This window comes from Hyaena hyaena, unplaced genomic scaffold, assembly GCF_003009895.1.
Source record: "Hyaena hyaena isolate Hyena2069 unplaced genomic scaffold, ASM300989v1 scaffold_92, whole genome shotgun sequence".
Classification (NCBI taxonomy): domain Eukaryota; kingdom Metazoa; phylum Chordata; class Mammalia; order Carnivora; family Hyaenidae; genus Hyaena; species Hyaena hyaena.
The window spans coordinates 585,873-606,088 of NW_024080723.1; the positions used below are offsets into that span (position 1 = coordinate 585,873).

Here is a 20,216-nt window from a genome sequence, read left to right on the forward strand (position 1 = left end):
AATATCTTTCCATATGTTTATTGACCATTTAAATATCCTCTTTTATGAAGTATCAGTTCAAGGTTTTTTTTTTCCCCATGAACTGATTGTGAGAAAGTAAGTAAACATTAGGCATAGAAGGCAGGTGGAAGGGCATCATCAAACAGAGGGAACAGCATTTACAAATTAATAATCTGCCCAGAGCATAGGAATAAATGAACAGATAGTGAGAAATCAATTATGAAAATGCTAAACTTAGAACCTATGAATTGATGATAGCAATATGACAGAGTACAAAGTAAAATCACACAGTTCAAAGTAAAAAAAAAAAAAAAAACACAGGTGGTTCCATACTCTACTTCTTAATGGATTCTGAGGAATGTTTGACAGTCAAATACCTGAAAGTCAATCACAGCTTATCCACTGGAAAGATAATTTAATTTCCAGTTAGCTAAAAGGTAGTATTTAAATATCTAGTAATGCTTATGACACAGTTCCCCTGTGACCTAGGTAACCAGCTGGTCAGACGAAAGATTCATAGTGGTATCAGGAGAGGCTATTTTCACCAGGTTGCTCTTTAGCCCTCACTGGTTGCTCCAACTGAGCCAGCTGAGACTCTGCCAGGCTTTGTGTAGGTCCACTTCTGTTCCCTATCTCTTCTGCCCTGGCAGCCACCATTTTTTTTTTACATTTATTTATTTTTGAGAGACAGAATGAGACAGAGCGTGTGCAGGGGAGGGGCAGAGAGAGGAGACACAGAATCCGAAACAGGCTCCAGGCTCTGAGCAAGCATACAGCACAGAGCCTGACACGGGGCTTGAACCCACGAACCGTGAGATCATGACCTGAGCCAAAGTTGGACGCTCAGCCGACTGAGCCACTCAGGCGCCATGCCACCATTCTTTAAACTAGTCCCAAAAGCAGCCCTAAGAAAGAAATAGGGAACCAGGTCTGTGTTCCCCCTAGAACTATGCCCCACGTGAAGCCTGGGCCAGCCCCTCTGCATGTGGCTACCTAGGGAAACTCCTGGACATTTGCACCCCATTGAGAGAGGTCACCACAAACACATTTCTGTAAAACACCCAGGTATTTCATGGAAGTCGGGCGTTTTCCCCCCAAAGCAATAGCTGTCAGGCAGGGCCACCACACGATAGCTTCACTGTCACCCTCCAGAGGATGAGTGAAAAACTGAATTCAGGATATGAATGGTGGCAGTGGGGTGGAGTCCCTGTATATTGAGCAAAAATATAGGTTTCATAGAAGTTTTGTATTATCTGCAGGAAGAAATTAATGTCAACAGAAATGCTGTGACTGACTTGCTTACTCAGGAGCAGTTCTGTTTTGCTGAGGCCCCTTAGCTATGTTGTCACACTTCTGCCACTGTAAACAGCTAAAGGGCATGGCCATTTCTTGGGACAACCAGGCTCTTCACACAAAAAGGAATACCCCTGGGCCCTAGAATCCCCATAAAATAATATCCTCACGGAATGTTCCCCTGATAGCATAATGATACCATCCGTAGGTGATCTACCAAAATGTCAGAGTGGTCATGTGACCTCTAGCAGCCAAGTTTCCACCCAGACGCCCTGAAACTGGAGCAATCAGATCTGGCCTGCATAAAGGAACTTTATTCTGGGTCATTCAGAGACTCACAAGTAGTTCCCAGCCTTTGGGATTTAATGGACTAGTAAATTTTCAGAAAAGATTTTGGTGACCCATATAAAGCTGCCCACCTCTTATTTTCTCAAGGAAGGACATGTGACTGTATTTCTGTGAAGTTGTATTTAATAGTCATAGCTGTGCTTTGTTATCTGCTATATGCAAAGCTCTGTGCTGGGTACTTTTCCAGAAATATCTCATTTGATCTCCACAGGGTCCCTGCACTTTAAGTATTATATTCATATTACTGATGAGGAGAAAGGTTCAGACAGGGTAAGTAAATTACCTGATGCCACACAGCTAGTTAATGGCAAAGCCAGGTTTTGAGCCCAGGTTTGTCTCCAAAGCCTGTGTCTTTCCCACTGTGTTGTTTATCACATCTGAAAATGTGTGTTATTCAAATGTGAATTTTTAAAAAATTTTTAATGTTTATTTATTTTTGAGAGAGAAAAGGAGAGAGAGCAAGAGCGAGAGAGAGCGTGTGAGCAAGTTGGGGAGGGGCAGAGAGAGGGGGAGACACAGAATCTGAAGCAGGCTTTAGGCTCTGAGCTGTCAGCACAGAGCCTGATGTGGGGCTTAAACTCAAAGACTGTGAGATCATGACCTGAGCCCACGTCAGACACTTAGCTGACTGAGCCACCCAGGCGCCCCTCAAATGTGATTTTTAAGATACTGGTGTGCTAAGGAAATGACAGAATGGTTAGGAATTAAAACAGAGTTTTTGTCTGTGTAGAGAGGTTTGGGCTTCCATGAAAATCTTAAGAACACTTTTTTTTTTTTACCCACTTCAGTGTATTCAATATTTCTCCAACTGGAGATGAAAAATCCCCCCAAAGCTAAAGAAACCATTTCTGTCTGACATTGTGATACACTCTCATGTTAACATACATTTATTTGATCTGAGATGGTGAGGAATATAACTTCTTTAAAGCTTTTCTGCTCAAATGTTCCTTGAAGTAAGTTGTCATAGAGTAAGACTTAGGGGAGGTTATTTCAGTGTTCACTGTATCATTAACAATTTGGCTGTTAAAGTGAGTACCTCCTAGTAGGAAAGAGTGACTCACAGAATTAAATTAATAGACCACATAGATGGGACAAAGAACCCTACTCCATTTTTACTATTTGGCCAGAAGACAAAAGACAAAGGAATAGATTTCGTCGACATTTGCTAGATTATTAAGGTATCTCTTTCAGGAGAGGTATTGGGTGATAAGTTGTATTCCCTTCAAATGTGTATGTCGTAGCCCAACCCCCAGTATCTCATAATGTCTCTGTATTTGGAAACAAGATCTTCGAAGAGATGATTAGGGTTAATGAGATCATAAGGATGAGCCCTTACCCAATCTAACTGGTGTCTTTATAAAAAGAGGGAGAAACACCAGGGATGCTCACGCACAGAGGAAAGGCTGTATGAGGACACAGCAAGGAAGTGGCCATCTGCACATCGAGGAGAGAGGCTTCAGGAGAAACCAAACCTGTAGACACCTTGTTCTTGGAACTTCAGAACTCTGAGAAAATAAATTTCTGTTGTTTAAGTAGCACAGTCCATGGCATTTTGTTATGGCAACCCTAGCAAACTAATGCAAGAGGGATTAGATATTTGGCATGAGCTAAGCCCTCTCCACTGATGCCAACACAGCCATTTAAAAGAGACATCAGTAGAATATGATGGATGAGATTTTACTATCCAGCAAAGGTGGTGTACATTCAGGATCAGGTGGGAAAAGGTTTTTCGAAGAGCAGAAAGGAAGTCAAGTGTCAGTGACTTTTAATAGTCAAACTAGTGACAGCCATCAGGTAGGTGTGTTTCTCTATTTTTTTTTTTGCTATATAATATACCTTATAATAATAATATACTTAGGATTATTTACTCAATAATTACTTTTCCCTTGACTAAACAGCTAAACATTTATGAAATAATTTTATTGGCTGCAGCGCTGGCTAATAGTGAGGCTAATAGTTTCTGGCTAATAGTTTCTGCCATTTTCCTGGGACTCGGATCTTGTCACAGTCACTTTCTAGCCGTGTGATTTGGGGTGAACTACTTAACCTCCTTTGGGTCAGTTTCTTTATCTGTAAAATACAGATAATAGCACCTTCTTAATCAGGTTGTGTGAAAATTAAGTGAATAATATATATAAAGTGCTTAGAAGGATACCTGGCCTAGAGTAAGCACCCAGTACATGTTAGCTATTATTTTAACTTGGGCCAGTCTCTGCATGTGGATAACCAACAGAGGAATTAGTGGACCTACATGGTTCCACCAAGATATCTGCCACCGGAGCTGGCCCCCATGGCCTTGCCAGCATGGTGTTAAAGAAGAATTGGTCCTGATGAACAGTAGCTATTAAATCTCAGTGGTTAACATCATCTAGGAGGCTGACAGAAATACAGATTTGGGGTGCCTGAGTGGCTTAGTCGGTTAAGCGTCCGACTTTCGCTTGGGTCATGATCTCGCGGTTCGTGGGTTCGAGCCCCGCGTCAGGCTCTGTGCTGACTGCCAGCTCAGAGCCTGGAGCCTGTTTCAGTCTGTGACTCCCTCTCTCTCTGACCCTCCCCTGCCCACGCTGTCTCTCTCTCTCTCTCTCCTAGAAATAAATAAATTAAAAAAAAAATAAAATTGACCATGGTGATTAATAATAATAAAAAAAAAAAAAAAAAAAAAAAGAAATACAGATTGCCCAGAGATTCTGATTCACCACGTTGGGATGGAGCCCAGGAATCTGTCTTTATAGCGGGCACTTTGGTGAATTCGGATACAGGTGGTTCACAGAAAAACTATTAAGAGATACTCATCAAAAAGAACATCTTCTTTATTGGAGACTATTATGGTAAATGTCTTAACTTACTAATCATGAGTCTATAATAATTTTCATTTAAGGCATTTGAAATGTTGAAATAAAACTAACTTAGGTAAAAGATGAGTATGTAAACTTGTTTTTAAAAATCATCTGAGGGGCACCTGGGTAGCTCATTTGGTTAGGCGGCCAACTCTTGATTTCAGCTCAGGTCATGGTCTCACAGCTTGTGAGATTGAGGCCGAAGTTGGGTTCTGTGCTGATAGCACAGAGCCTGCTTTGAATTCTCTTCTCTCTCCCTCTCTCTGCCCCTTCCCAACCTGCATCCAAGCTCTCTCTCTCAAAATAAACATTTAAGAAATCCTCTGAAAGAGAATGACCACAAGTGTTAACAAGAGTTATTGATAAACCTGAAGAAATTCAGCAACTAGTGTAGACTTCAGTTTCTTCATAGACAATTTGAGTTATTCCAGTTGAGTCACTCAAGGTGAGGATGAATTGTCCAGTGCTCCCCTCAGGCTAATTGCCTAAGTGACCTGAGTTGAGGGTAGATGGTGAGCGATACTTGGAAGTAGTTTGTAGAGAAGCACAGAGAATGGTGTTTCAGGTTGTAAGGTAGAAATGGTTCATTCAGCCAGAAAGTAGCAAGCTAGTTGTGCAAATTAATCAGAAAGTTTTGCATGTAGATAATGATAACAATATTTTTTAGGATCCTGGAGAAAGGTAAATAGTGCTGGGTTCTATAGAATGGCTGGAGAAAGCATAGTCTGAAGTTGAAACTGGGCATTCAATTTGGAGCTTAACAAAATATGATAGTGTTTCCCAGGGTCAGAATAAGGAGTGATTAAGATTGGACTCTAGGATAACTTTGGAACTGAAAAACCTGATTATTGTGTTATGAATTCATAAAATCTGTACACATATTAATTGCAGGACTGAAGTTTATAGTTGATACTTCTTTCCTACTGGTCAAGCTGCTGTGCTCAAGTTATGGGAGAATGATCATTATTGAGGAAATAAAGGTCAAGTTCAAAGTGGAGAAACTCCAGATCCCTGGGGCAGCTATGCAGAAACCTAATCAACACTGAGCTAGCTGGCAAGCTTTCTGTGGGAGGGAAGGGGTAGTGGTGTAGCCTCTGTGAGTAGCTCACCTGAGTGTTCTGAGGGTGTCATAGGGAAAGTTTCTTAGTTGTACAACAATGCAGTGGTATAGTGTTTCTGTAAGCAAAATTGGTTTTAACATAGTTGAAGAAAATAGATAATACTGATACTGTTTATTTAGAAAGCTTTCAAATTAGACTCCTTAAAATCTTCATGCTGCTTTTAAGATAAGCTATTTGGATATTGTTGGTTCACTGATTATTTTCCCCTTATAATCAATCACTTAGAACATTTATGAAGTAATATTATCAAAGTTACTGAATTTTTACCCTTGGGGCATGTGTATTCCAAGAGATGTATGTATCCGTGTGTATATACATTTTATGTGACTTACAATTTATCGTGTACAGGTGCCATTAATTATTTCTAAGTCTAAGTGCCTCCGCTTATTAATGTTAACTGTTGCTCTTAGTGTTTAGGTTCAGGTCAACCAAGGTGAATCTTTGAATATTATTCACTGCTGGGGGAAATAGTGCATTCAGGTAGGCAGGTGTTTTTGTTTAATTTTTAACTCCATCTTCTCTACCACCTGACAGCTTTTTGTGTTATTACCATAGTACTACTTTGTTTGGACAACTGTCTTCATAAATTGAGGAATTATTGTCCTTCATGCTTAATTGTTCCAAGATATTTTTAAATGTCATTTCTTGTAAAAATAGTATATACTTATTATAGAATATTTGAAAATTATAGAAAAGCCTAATGAAAAAAATCATTTATAATTCTCATATGATAACTACCATTAAATATCTGTTTTACTACCATTACAACATCACCTACTGGTCTTTCAATCCCTCTCTCTCTCTCTCTCTCTCTATGTGTGTGTGTATATATGTGTGTGTGTGTGTGTGTGTGTACCTAGAGAGTGTTATGTGTGCATATAAACACGAATTGGTAGCATATCATACTATATCCATGGCTATAGGGTTTTCCCATTTAACACTATAGCATTAATGTATCTCCATATTATTAAATATTCTTTAAAAATGTGATTTTAAGGACCATATAGTAGACATTTTACAAATATTTAAGATTATATTCAAACTTTTGCTGTTGTAAATAATATTAATCCTTTTGCAAAAATATTTTAACTCAACTTGGACTTTAACACAAATTAAGGCAAAATGGAATTATTGGCTAAAGATAGTGACATCTGTAGGGATCTTGATACATTTTTCTCAAACCCCTCTGGAAACCTGCTTGTCTGCATGCCCATGAGCAGAGCATCTATACCTGTTTCACCATACCTGCAAGAATGAATGCTTACTTGAAATAGCTTTGTCTACCTAATAGCAAAGGAAGAGGCCTAATTGTTTTTATTCACTTTACTTCTACTACTGTTGAGGTTGGACATATTTTCTCATGGTGGTTGACTCATAATTTTAAGAAAATAGGTTTTGTTTTGTTTTGTTTTGTTTTTTTGGCAAACTTAAGACAAACCAACTGTGACCACCCACAGTTAACTCCATTGCAAGGACATCCTTGTTATATTAATCCTCAGCCTCTGATTGCCCATTCAGGACTTTTTTTTTTTTTTTTTAAAGAAGAGTGTTTATTATGATAATGAAGAGTCTGGGCTTGTGAGTGAGACTGACTCAGAGCCCTGCCGTTTAGTCTTTTGTAACCCTGAAGAAGTTACCCAATCTTTCTAGGCTTTGGTTTCCTTGACTGTAAAACAAAACTGACAATCCTCACGGTAATTCTCACAATGACATCGCATTTTAAGCTTGTTGAAGCTTTCTGTGAAACGTACCCACTACTGAAAAATGAGAAATGTTTCCTGATGACCCATTGTTTCCTATGACCCAAGGTATGACAGCATACCTCTTAGAAGCCAGAACTGTTAAAGTCCCAACAAGCTGTGTGTTTTACTTTCTATTTAAACTTTTACAGCAGCACAAATAGTGGGACTTCCTCCCTCCCCCATTAAAAAAAAAAAAAAAAAAAAAAAAGGTAGTTGGGAGATAGCTTAGCTGCTAGCCTGGACCTGGCCTCAGAGCCTTGTAGGACACGGCCATGCTTCTGGAGTGGTGCTTAGTACTTTAGAAAGTTACTGCAAACCGGATAAGGATAAATCCTCTTCCACTTCTGTCTTCTTCTCCCAAAGGGTGAAAGAAAGTGCTACGTCAGTATTGCCACTAAGCCTGTGTGATCATTCTAAGGTCATTCCAAGACTTCTGCTTTCCTTTTAACATTGTGCCTGTATCCACCTGCCTGTCTGTCTAGGGAAATATAATGTAGAGGATTCTCAAAGACTTTCTTTCTCTGAGAATTCAATTCTTTGCATAATGGATTTTTGAGACTGAAGGTATATTTTGAAGCATTAAAGAAAATAACTGAAATTTTAGATGCTGTCTGCTCTTTCACACCGAGGATGTGACTAGGACATATGCTAGCTGTCTGGCCATGCTGACCAGGTTGACTGCCAGACGGGCTGTTTAGTAGCGCCAGGGGCACCCTGACATCATTCCCTGAACTGCTTTCTCTCTCTCACATTCTTGTACTTTTCCAGCTGACGGCCCAGAGGGTGGGTGCCCGTTCCACCAGCAGCTGCAGCTGGAAAGCAAGATTCAGAATGGCAGATATCCTCCGGGAGCTGCTGCGGGTGTCTGAGAAAGCTGCCAACATCGCCCGGGCGTGCAGGCAGCAGGAAGCCCTCTTTCAGCTGCTGATAGAAGAAAAGAAAGACGGAGAAAAGAACAAGAAGTTTGCAGTTGATTTCAAGACCCTGGCTGATGTACTGGTACAGGAAGTTATAAAACAGAATATGGAGAACAAGGTAAGAAAGGTCACAGCCAAAGTAATTGCAAAACATTTGCCCTGTGGTTTTTTCCCTGATGGAATAGCATTCCTTTTTCTTTTCCTTTCTACCTCAGAATACTAGCGCCTAGGATTCTAATAACTTGGGTTCCCCCGACCCCTTGTTTTGACTACAAAATTACTGAAATGTTCATTGCAAAAAAGATTTAAAATACAGAAAAGCAAATAAGGAAAAAAGTCACAATTCTGACAGCTAAAGAGAAACATTTGGGCGTGGAACATTTTATTTATCAATGGGTTTCTTTTTAAATAAATACTACATTTTCTCTGGAAAATAAGCAAAAATAAGAATCCTTAATCCTACCACTAGAGTGGTATGTTTTACCAAATCTTGTAAGAACATTTTCCTTCTATGTGTAGTTATTTGCATGGCACATAGAACTGATCTCAGTGGAAGTGAGAACATACTGTTTTATTGAGTTCTTTTTTTAACTTGACCTATCATATCCCACCTTTTGATGTAATCTTTTATCTAATGGTTGCCTCGGTTATTGGCTTATACGTCCTGGATACTGGAAATTCCCATTTATTCTAATAGAAAAACGTTTGTAATAACTAACAATGATTGTGATTCTAGGTATCTTAAGCTGACTGGGAAAAGAAACTATTAGTAAGTAGTTATAACAAACAATATCACTAGCAGACAATTATGAGTCCTTACTGTGTGTCAGGCACTTCTAAGGGCTTTACGTATATTAATTTATGCAACTGTTATAATGTTATAATTATATAATTATATGAATTATAAATACTATATATCATATTTATATTAAAATTATAATAATTTTATGAGGTAAGAACTATTATTCCAATGTAATGGATGAGAAAAGGGAAGTACAGAGAAGTTAAGTAAATTGCCCAAAGTTACACAGCAGGCAAATAGTTCAGAAAGCTTTTGAACACAGGCCAACTGGCTTGAGTTTGCGCTCCTTACAATACTATGTTGCCTTTAGATGATAATCTAATAATTACACATTTTTTAAGATTTGGGAGGATAGAACTTTATTACAGGAAGCACTACAAAATATTGGAATAGTTTCTATGAAGTTCTCAAAATATTCAGAATCTTTTGGAACCATTTAAGTGAATTCTTGACCACAGCCAGGAAGAGAGAATAAATGACCCCTTGAAATCTCTGCCAATTAGACTTTTTCATGCCCTATAATAGCTGGCTCCAATATGTGAAGCCAGTTTATTTTTGTTACTGATCAGGATAGTTGGGTGCAAGGGAAAGTTGAGCAACTGCATTAGAAATGTATCAACATGCACTCTTATTGGCTAATATTTGCCCCGTTGCATTATAACAAGCTGAGGTAACTGTTCACTGATAAATATATGACAGGACTTATGAACAAATACAGGATATTCATTGCTGGCTATATAAGATTCTTTGTTTCATGACCCTCATATCCTGTAGCCTAGGGATGAATGAGCTCACTCCAGCTCCTGTGGACTTGGACTGTTCTTCAAAAGAGGAAAAAATAACAAGTGGTTGTAGGCACTGTTAAAGCTATTGGCCATCTGTGAATGACTGGGTTCAAGTATTTGAAGCATTTCCTTGCTTTTGTTCCCTGAGAATATCATGCATATCATAATTCAGCACATATTTTGAGGAAAATTATCTTTACTACAGAGAGGATCAGAAGCAAAGTGTCCCTGAAAGCTTCCTGGTCATACAGAGATGAGAGAAGATTCTTACTTAGCTCTATTTTTTTAAATTCTATATTGATGCATTATCAGTCAGTAATATATTTCCCTTTTTTTTTTCTGTATCCCCTTCCTTGCCTGAAGTCTCATGATACCTCCAACAAGTGCAGAAAACACCTGAAAATGAAAGCAAACTCTAATGTTACCCTCTGATTCTACTATCTAGTCTCAAATCATAGTCTTAGGTACTTGGTCAGTCCCATTCACTCACATAAGCCACTAGGATGCTGTTGAAGAGCAACAGTTAAAATGTCTCCTTTGCAAATATTCTAGTTCTATGGTCCTTAAGTGGAAGGGGTGAAGTTTCTAAGTACTTCTGCAGACTCAACATAAGGAAACCAGACTTCTACCATGATTTGGACTTCCTGGAGGAGCAAAGGAGCAGGAAAATATTAGAAAACTAAGTACTGAATCAACCTGACTTTACTTTTTATACTAGATTGATTTCTGGAATTGTAAATTTCTAAATTTCAGATCTAGTTGTACTATTTAATTTGAAGTATAGAATGAGTATATGCTCAGAATTGACCATGTATGTGGGATTTAGGGGCTTTTTGGTTTTTGCTTTGCCTTTGTTTTGTTTTTTGGTTTCTTTGTCATACTCTAAATCATTCAGTTTCCAGGCTTGGGAAAAAAAATTTTGGGAGAAGAATCCAATGAGTTTACTAATGATTTGGGTAAGTATAAGAATCTTAATGTATTTTTATAACTTAATTATTATATGGTATTCTAATTTTCAATGACATCAAGAAATAAAGGAATGTTTGGAAGCCTTTCATATAAATAACATACTCGAGTGTTAAGCTTTATTCAGTACCTCAGAATACCATGCTATTCAAGTTAGAGAGATGTAGTACCTTGTAATTACTTAGCAAGTCTGCATGTATTATTTTATATATAAATCTTTAATATTTAAATAATATATGACAACCTTTGGGGAATTTACATGGCCCTTTGAGAATCTAATGGAAGTTACAGACACTCTCAGAAAGATTCACATTTACACAGTTGGATAGACAATTTTAGGTTCAAATTTTATGTTTGTTTTTTGTTTTAGTTTTTGTTTTGTTTTGCTTTTTGAGAGACAGAGACAGATTGAGAGAGAGAGAGTGTGTGAGAGCACAAGTGGGGGAAAGGGGCAGAGGGAGAGAAACAATATTAAGTAGGCTCCATGCACAGCTTGGAGCCAGACTTAAGTAGGCTCCAGACTCAGCTCCATCCCACGATGGAGCCTTAAGTCTGATATCATGACCTGAAATGAAATCAAGATTCGGACGCTCAATCGACTGACCAGATGCTCCTAGTTCCAAGGTTTAAACCCATTCATGGACCTCCTGGAGAGTCCATAGACCTTGGCTGAGAATCTAGAGAGGCCCTGTCTTCTGAGCCGAAATCAAGAACTGACTGAACCACCCAGGTGCCCCTCACTGGAGAATTTTAAGCACCAGAGTGATATGATTGATATGATTTGCTTCTTGGCCTGATCCTATGACTTTTACTAAGCCCAGTCATAGGTGCTTGGTTAAGTGGCAGAGATTAGCATTATGATTCCCCAATTTCAGTAGTCTAATTTAACTTGAAATTAACTTAACTAAATATAATTGAATGTTTCTTGCTGATTCAGAGTCATCATTGTAATAGATTCATACTGTGCTTCCCAAGCTTTAATGATCACATGAATCACCTGGGGATCTTTAAAACTCAGGTGTGGGATGCAGCCTGAAGTTCTGAATTCCTAACAGGCTCTCAGGTGATGCTGCTGCCATCCTTGGAATGGCTAGGGTCGCTAGGAGTACTTGTCTATATACCTAAAAAGCCCCAAAGTGCCATGTCTTCTTTTAAAACGTTTATATTCACCATTGCTGCCCCATTTTGTTGCTGTTAAATTGCCTATTTTTGCCAGCCTCTTTCTTCACTTTTGTTGGGAGCTGGAAAGCAGATTAACCACAGGTCTAAGAAATATGTTTAAAGTGATCGTGAAGCAGCTGGATTTGGTAATTTGTGGTTTCATTCGGATGAGTAGCCTTGCTTACATCCTGATTTCCAGCGGGTTTTACAGAGGAGGGCTATTTCTATGTATGCCATTTACAGTCATATAGTTTATCACACGTAAAGAGTCGTTATACTTCCACTTATAGTACTTTACTGAGCATAAACACCTTTTAGTTAAAAGCAATGTCATAGAGGGCAGTAGAAGCACTTCATGTGCTGATAAAAACCTCCTTTTTCAATAATACATTCTAACACTAACAAGGTGACCTGTGTATATTAGAAGTCAAAAGGCATTAACACATACATATTATCAAGGACTCGAGGTTCAGGGCCTTTTTAACTGGTTCATGAGCTCCCTTAAACTAGATGCAAAATTGTACGCATGTTTCCCTGTGGACATTTTCCTGGGAAGAAGTTTCTTTGATACCTGGACTCTACCCCTCACTTCATACTAGGTATTTCGGCCACTACTGGGCAGCTGTGACCTTGTGAAGTGGGTGATTCTGGCAGTCGGCCAGGTTAGGAACTACGACTGTGAACATATTGCCCTCACCTAATCTAAGTGCACAACTTTGGCTCCTCCTCATCCCTCAGTTGTTCCCCACCCCCCTCCCATTCGCCTCCCCCCGCCCCCCCCCCCCGAACTCTTGAAATGTAATGGCTTTTCATCTGTCTTTATTCTAGGGGAAAAGATTATCTTGAGACTATGTCCCACAGAGGAAGAAACAGTAGAGCTTCTTAGCAAAGTCCTTAATGGTAACAAGTTGGTATCTGAAGCATTAGCCAAGGTTGTTCATCAGGATGTCACCTTTACTGACCCAACTCTAGATTCGATAGAGATTGACATTCCATGGGACATTTTGGGAATCTGGGTGGATCCCATAGGTAAGTAGAGGAGAATGTTTGCTTTTATTTGTTCTCATTAGTAATCCTTTTGTAGGCGGAGGCTTGGAAAAATGAAAATTGAGAGTGTAGTTTAATTCTTCTAGAAGGTTTTAACATTTTAGTTATAAAATGAATAATGAAGAGTTGAGGTATATGTGTGATGATGTGTTATTATATGTATATTTGTAACATTTCTACAACGGATATGTATAAGTATTTGTGTGCCATCAATGTGTGTGTGCATATATATACAAAGCTGAACATATCGATACCTGTCTATCTATTATCTATATCTACACATACACACACAAAGCTGAATTAATTCATCTTTGAAAGACTTCAGGGACCAGACTGGTAAATCTGAGAGAATAATGAACTGATAGTAGCTATAACTAATTGAGCACACAAGACATTCAAAGAATACTCAGCTCTAGCAGATTGTTGCCATATAGGAGTACAGTCTAGGTCTTTACGTTTTTAAAGAGAAACCAAAATCCAGGTTTTTAAATGATATCTCCCAGTTTTTAACCACTGACTACTAACTCAATTAAAGAACAGTCAAAACCACTGAACAGATCAAGCAAAACACAGCTGAAGGTGACTCACTCCCAGGTGGTGAGCCCTGTGTAAATCTTAACCTATTATATTTTGGGGCATGGTTGTAGTGGAACCCTAGTTTATAGCTCTATGTTCTAACAGTGTAGGTCTATTTCATTGATGCTATTAATACAATGCCCAGGATATTAATTTGCAGAGTCTCTCCTTTTCTTCGTCCCCCCCTGCCTAGCACATTCCACCCAACACAACTGGTACCACTTCCCAGGCAAACACCCCCCACCCCCCTGCCGTACTCCCATCTTGCTTTTTTTTTTTTGAAAGCTTAAAATTTGTTTCACTAACATACATGAATTCACAACAATGAATAGACACACAAAATAGAAGTATGTACAGAAGGTCACTACCTACAGTACATTAGATAAGAGCATTTTATAAACAATTCCATACTGGATTAAAATCTTGCTAGGGATGGCTCATTCTACCAGCAGAAATCTAACTTCTAGAAGCCCCCCAAATTCATTCCTGGCAGGGTGAGAAAGGGCTGTCGCTGTGGAGTACTTATCGAGACTTGTCTCTTACAAATGAATGAACCACAGCAGCCTGTGAGGGAACGTTCTATTCCACATAAGCTTAATATTATTAAGTCTTCTTTTTCTTTCATTTTAACTTGTAATTAACCTCTTTTTTTTTTTAAAGAAAGCAATTAAATCTAACAGTGCTTACTCTGACCTTACATGAATTTTTATTAACAAAGGGGAAACTTCTTACTTTTGTAATCGCATGAACATTTAGAAGGTCAGGGGTATGTCCTCTCCACCTAGTTTGTGCTGGCTCTTCTAGGTCTGCACCCAGACACAACCTGTAGTGTAGAAATCAGGATGATTTGAACACTTCTGTTTCCCTTCAGCAGCACATGGTGGGATTTAACAGGGTACAGAATGCCTGTTTAATGTTAATTAAGAAAGGTGGGTGGAGTTGGAAGTTCTTACTAGGAAAACACTACTGGTTACTGGCATCTCATCACTCACAGGAGGACTATCAGTTTTTTCCTTTGTGCCACCATTATGTCTCTTTCCCTCTTCTAATCTGAGGGATCAAAGAAATAAAAAAGAAAGAAAGAAAAGGTAATTCCACCCCTGAGAGATTTCTGGAAGGAGATTTCCCCATCCATCCGCATTGTACTTGTCCTCTGATTAGTAAGAGCTCTAAGGAATCCCACCACAGTTATCCTGAGTCATTAGCTTTTACATGCTTTTGATATATGATGAATATTTGAGTGCTTATGATTTGCAAGGTGCTATGCTAGATACCACATGAACTATAGACATGTCCTCTCCCTTCAAGAGTTCCCACAGAGTTGGGAAAAATGGAACACAAGCAGCTTAAAAATGGAAGCACAAGAAGTCAAATAACAATTTGAAACAAGTGACACTCAACAGCAAAACTTGACTGATTACTCTCTTAGTCTGGTCAGGCTGCGCTAACAAAATACCATGGACTAGGTAGCTTATAAACAATGGAAACTTATTTCTCAAAGTTCTGGAGGCTGCGAAGTCCAAGATCAAACCAGCATGAACAGCACTGCTAGGAATTTACCCAAGGGATACAGGAGTGCTGATGCACAGGGGCACCTGTACCCCAATGTTCATAGCAGCCCTCTCAACAATAGCCAAAACATGGAAAGAGCCTAAGTGTCCATCAGTGGACGAATGGATCAAGAGGACATGGTTTAGCTCTATGATGGAATACTACATGGCAATGAGAAAGAACGAAATCTGGCCACGTGTAGCAACATGGATGGAACCTGAGGGTGTTATGCTGAGCGAAATAAGTCAGACAGAGAAGGACAGCTACCATATGTTTGCACGTATAGGAGGATTAGGAGGAACTTAACGGAGGATCGTAGGGGAGAAGAAGGGGGGAAATAGTGGGGGAGAGGGAGGGAGGCAAACCATGAGAGACTCTTGAATGCTGAGAACAAACTGAGGACTGATGGATGTGGGGGGGAGGGGGGAGATGGGCATGGAGGAGGGCACTTATGGGGATGAGCACTGAGTGTTGTATGGAAACCAACTTGACAATAAACTATTTAAAAAAAAAATGCCAGCATAGTGAGATGAGGGCCCTCTTCCTGCTTCATAGCTGGCACCTTCTCACCCTGTCCTCATAGAGTGCAAGGGACTAAGGATCTCTCTGGAGCCTCTTCTATAAGGCACTAATTGCATTAATGAGGGATTCACCCTCATGACTTATGTGCTTCCCAATGGCCTAACTTACCATCGCCTTTATGGGGTTAGAATTTGGGGAGAATACATTCAGACCATAGCAGCTACCAAGTTGGTAGAACACAGAAATGATACAGGACAGAATTTATAGTTATATCCATCATTATCTTTGAAATAATCATTATCTGAATCCAAACAAATTTGCTTCATTTTTTTTCAGATTCAACTTATCAGTATATAAAAGGTTCTGCAGACATTAAATCCAACCAAGGAATCTTCCCCAGTGGACTTCAGTGTGTCACCATTTTAATTGGTGTCTATGACCTACAGACAGGGGTGCCCCTAATGGGAGTCATCAACCAACCTTTTGTATCACAAGATCTAAACACACTCAGGTAAGGTTACCACTCCGCATGATATTACCATGACTTGATACACTAAGGTGCTCCTACTAAAGTCTGCAGGTTTGAATTAAAATTCCTCCTATTTTCAGTCCTGGATTAAATATAATTTTATTGGGGGTTCGGTGGATGCTGATAGAAACTTTTAAAAGGAATACTATCTTGGAGAAATCACAGTTTTGCACTTGGAATATAGCAATCTTGTTTCCTGTTTTCTAAATTTTTTTTTATGTTTTATTTATTTCTGAGAGAGAGAGAGAGAGAGACAGCATGAACAAGGGAGGGTCAGAGAGAGAGGAAGACACAGAATCTGAAACAGGCGCCAGGCTCTGAGCTAGCTGTCAGCACAGAGCCTGATGCAGGGCTCGAACCCACGAACTGTGAGATCGTGACCTGAGCCGAAGTCGGACGCTCAACTGACTGAGTCACTCAGGCGCTCTGTTTCCTATTTTCTAGAATCCATTCAAAACCAGATTGATAGAACAGTGGTAACACTGTCTTCTACTACATTTGGAACAAGATAGATGCTATTGCTACAGAGCCAAGTCAAACATTTATGCAATTTTAGAAGAAATTCAAATCAAATATGAAAATTATACAATGACAAGATGGGTAGGTATGGTCAGGACTAGACCCTGACTGTGGGTCTGTTCCCCACTCCCCCTTCAATGGACTTCTGCACAGAGCATGGAAGTGGCCAGGCCGTCATCTGTTGGCTCAGCATACGGCCTGTACTTAGGCTGACTCCAGGGCATGACAGTGTCCAAACAGAAGCAAGCAGCTTTTCTCCTGTGGTTTCAGTTTCATCTTGAAATAGGCCCTATTTTCCCATTTGTATACGGCTACATATTTTTACTGAACTTTGAGTTGCTTCACGCAACTAAGAATTATTTGTTCCTTAATGGTCATAAACACCACCTCTTCAGTTTTGACATTTTTCCCCTAACCCCGCCTTCTTTCAAACCAAAAAGGTGTTTCTTCTCTCTTTAAAGGGTCATTAAGAAATTAAAAAGAATTGGGACCAGATGCAGACATAGTCATGGCCTAGAAATGATTGACAAAGTAGTTGTGGTGCCGAATCTAGAGTGAGGCTTCCTGGGTTTACACATGGATCCTACCACTGACTAACACACTTATACCCACATTCTCCAAGGCCCTGTTCCCCCCTCTGTAAATAGAGTAAATTACCCAACATAATATCATAAGTTAAACATTGAGAAGCAGGTACTACTGTTGTTGTGGCCAAAAATAATGAGTCCATCTTTCTTGGTGTTAATATCAAAGTGGAGCTGGTGAATAAGAAAATGAAAAGAAATCACCAAATGAAGACAGACTTGTAAGGCTGGGAAAAGATTTGCAAATTGAACAGAGAGATGGTTTATCTGTTCGTGTTTTCCCTTCTTTTACTTTAAACACTGAAAGTGGCAATAAAATTCTGCCGTGTCCTGGAGGCCAGAAATCCCACAGATGTTTTGCATTGTTCTAGTTTGATGTGATAATGCTGACAACATTCCACACTGACAGCCACAGGAGCAGGTGCAGGCAAAGGAGTTACTTTTACACACGAATTAGCTACTTGATACCTATTTCTAGCATTAAGGGCATTGGGATTTGTTGCCTGATCTACTTTTTTCATATCACCCTGTTGGAAAACAACAAAAGTAATAAAACAAATGTGACAGCTGATGGCCACAAACTGAAAGTTCTCTTCCGCAGGTGGAAAGGACAGTGCTACTGGGGCCTTTCTTACATGGGTACCAACATCCATTCACTTCAGCGTCTTGACTCTAAAGGAAAGAACAGTGAAGCACGGAGCCAAATGACTGAAAAAACCAGCTCTGAGGCAGAGTGCTCCCACCAGTTTTCAGCTGTCATCAGTACAAGTGAAAAGGACACTATCAAAGCCGCATTGTCACGTGTATGTGGCGAGCGCATATTCCGGGCAGCTGGGGCTGGTTACAAGAGCCTTTGTGTTGTTCAAGGCCTTGTTGACATTTACATCTTTTCAGAGGATACCACGTTCAAGTGGGACTCTTGTGCTGCTCATGCCATACTCAAGGCCATGGGTGGGGGAATGGTAGACTTAAGAGAATGCCTGCAAAGAAATTCCGAGATGGGGCTTGATTTGCCACAGCTGGTGTACCACATGGAAAATGAAGGTGCTGCTGGTGTGGATCGATGGGCCAACAAGGGAGGACTGATTGCCTACAGATCAAGGAAGCAACTGGAGACATTCCTGAGCCTCTTCATCCAAAACCTTGTGGATACACGCACGTAGATGAACTCTATTCTCGTGTACTTGAAACCCCAAATGTGAACAATTTCCCACATCTCTTAATCTTTTGAAGACAGCTTTGTCCTATTAATGGTCAACATTCTCCTTCCTCTTTTGAGGAGCATTTTTCCATTATGTGTTCATAATAATGATAATTTCAATAAATGAATGATATCCGTGTAGCCATTACATCGATGTGCAAAATTCTTAATAGTGGATATTGTGCTACTAGCGTTGCTTGAAACACTTCAATAAAATATTGAAGAGGAAGAGTTCCCGCTCAATTAGTAACACTCTTCCAAGCATCTAAGCATAAGTAAAATGTCACTGAAATAGTAGGGAGAGCTTGGGTTTTGTTTCCTGTCTTGAAGGGAAAATCTGCAGCTCTAGCCTTTGACAGAACATTTAGAACTGTCAATTTTATGCATAACTTAGCCAAATTCACATACTTTCAACAGTATTCTTATGTTGCTTATGAGAATTAAAGCCTGGAACACGGTGTGCCCCCTCCTACTCTTTCTCACACTCTTTCTCATGTGCACACACCCTCTCACACACACATGTGCATGCACACTCTGGAATATTCTCTAATTCTCTAATATCCTCACATACATACTCCATTTGTATTTATAAGGCAGAAGGGGAAAAGGAGGTTTCTGCAATTCTTGCAATTTTTAACACTTCAAACGAGGGCTACAGTTAAATATAGACAGTCTTTGTGTCTACTAGAATCCCATATTGAATGTCCTCTGAGGTGGATGTGGACCTCTCTTCCTATTCTCTTTAACAGCATTGGTAAGGTCCAAGGCCCCCACCTGGAGGAACCCAGCTCTCAGCTCTGACTTCTTTCTGCCTTGCGCCCTCTGGGGGCCAAAGGATAGTTCTGCAGCATCTTCTATTTTAGCTTTACAATTACAAAATGAATGAAAAGAACTGTCAAACTCTTTTTAATAGTATTGTGCTGCATACAGCAGATTCAATAATTACTGATAATCAAGTTATACTGTTATACTGTTTAAAACCACCCTTGTGCTTTGTGATTGACTATTGGCTGTCAAGCTATATATTCTTACCACTTGCAGTGTTGTTTTAAAAGACAGTCAATTCTTCATAAACGACATTAAAAATAAAAACCCAGAGGGGCAGCTGGGTGGCTTAGTCAGTTAAGCATCCGACTTTGGTTCAGGTCATGATCTCACGGCTCATGAGTTCAAGCCCCATATCAGGCTCTGCTGAGAGCTCAGAGCCTGGAGCCTGCTTCTGATTGAAGAGGATTCTCCCTCTCTCTCTCTGCCCCTCTCCCACTTGTAGTCTGTCTCTGTCTCTCAAAAATAAATAAACATCAAAATAAATAAAATAAATAAAAATAAAAGCCCAGAGTTGTGTCTTGGTGGCTCAGTTGGTTGAGTGTGCAATTCTTGATTTCAGCTCAGGTCATGACCTCACACTTAGTCAGTTTGAGCCCTGAATCAGGCTCTGCACTGACAATGCAGAGTCAGCTTGGGATTCTCTCTCTTTGTGTCTCTCTCAAAATAAATAAACTTAAAAAGAAAAAAGCAAAGAAAACCCAGGAACTAGTCCTTCTCCCTGAATGGAGAAACAATATTGTTCAAGAAAAAGCATTTATTGGGGCACTTGGGTGGCTCAGTCAGTTAAGTATCTGACTTTGGCTCAGGTCATGATCTTATGGTTCAGCACAGAGCCCACTTGGGATCCCCTGCCTTCCTATCTGTGCCCCTCTATCACTCCCTCTTTC

The 20,216-nt window shown here is 39.7% G+C and overlaps 1 protein-coding gene across 4 annotated transcripts in view; it reads left to right on the forward strand.

Annotated features, from left to right (window-relative positions):
- Positions 1-18,642, forward strand: part of INPP1 (inositol polyphosphate-1-phosphatase) — a 28,374-nt gene extending 9,732 nt beyond the window's left edge. For all 4 annotated transcript variants that reach the window (XM_039234731.1, XM_039234730.1, XM_039234732.1 and 1 more), the window contains exons 2-6: positions 8,110-8,376; positions 10,741-10,801; positions 12,801-13,001; positions 16,005-16,179; positions 17,902-18,642. In XM_039234731.1, coding sequence (XP_039090662.1) covers positions 8,173-8,376; positions 10,741-10,801; positions 12,801-13,001; positions 16,005-16,179; positions 17,902-18,463 — 1,203 coding nt within the window. In that variant the 5' untranslated portion in view covers positions 8,110-8,172 and the 3' untranslated portion in view covers positions 18,464-18,642. The remainder of the gene's footprint in view (positions 1-8,109; positions 8,377-10,740; positions 10,802-12,800; positions 13,002-16,004; positions 16,180-17,901) is intronic.
- The last annotated feature ends 1,574 nt before the right edge of the window (positions 18,643-20,216 follow it).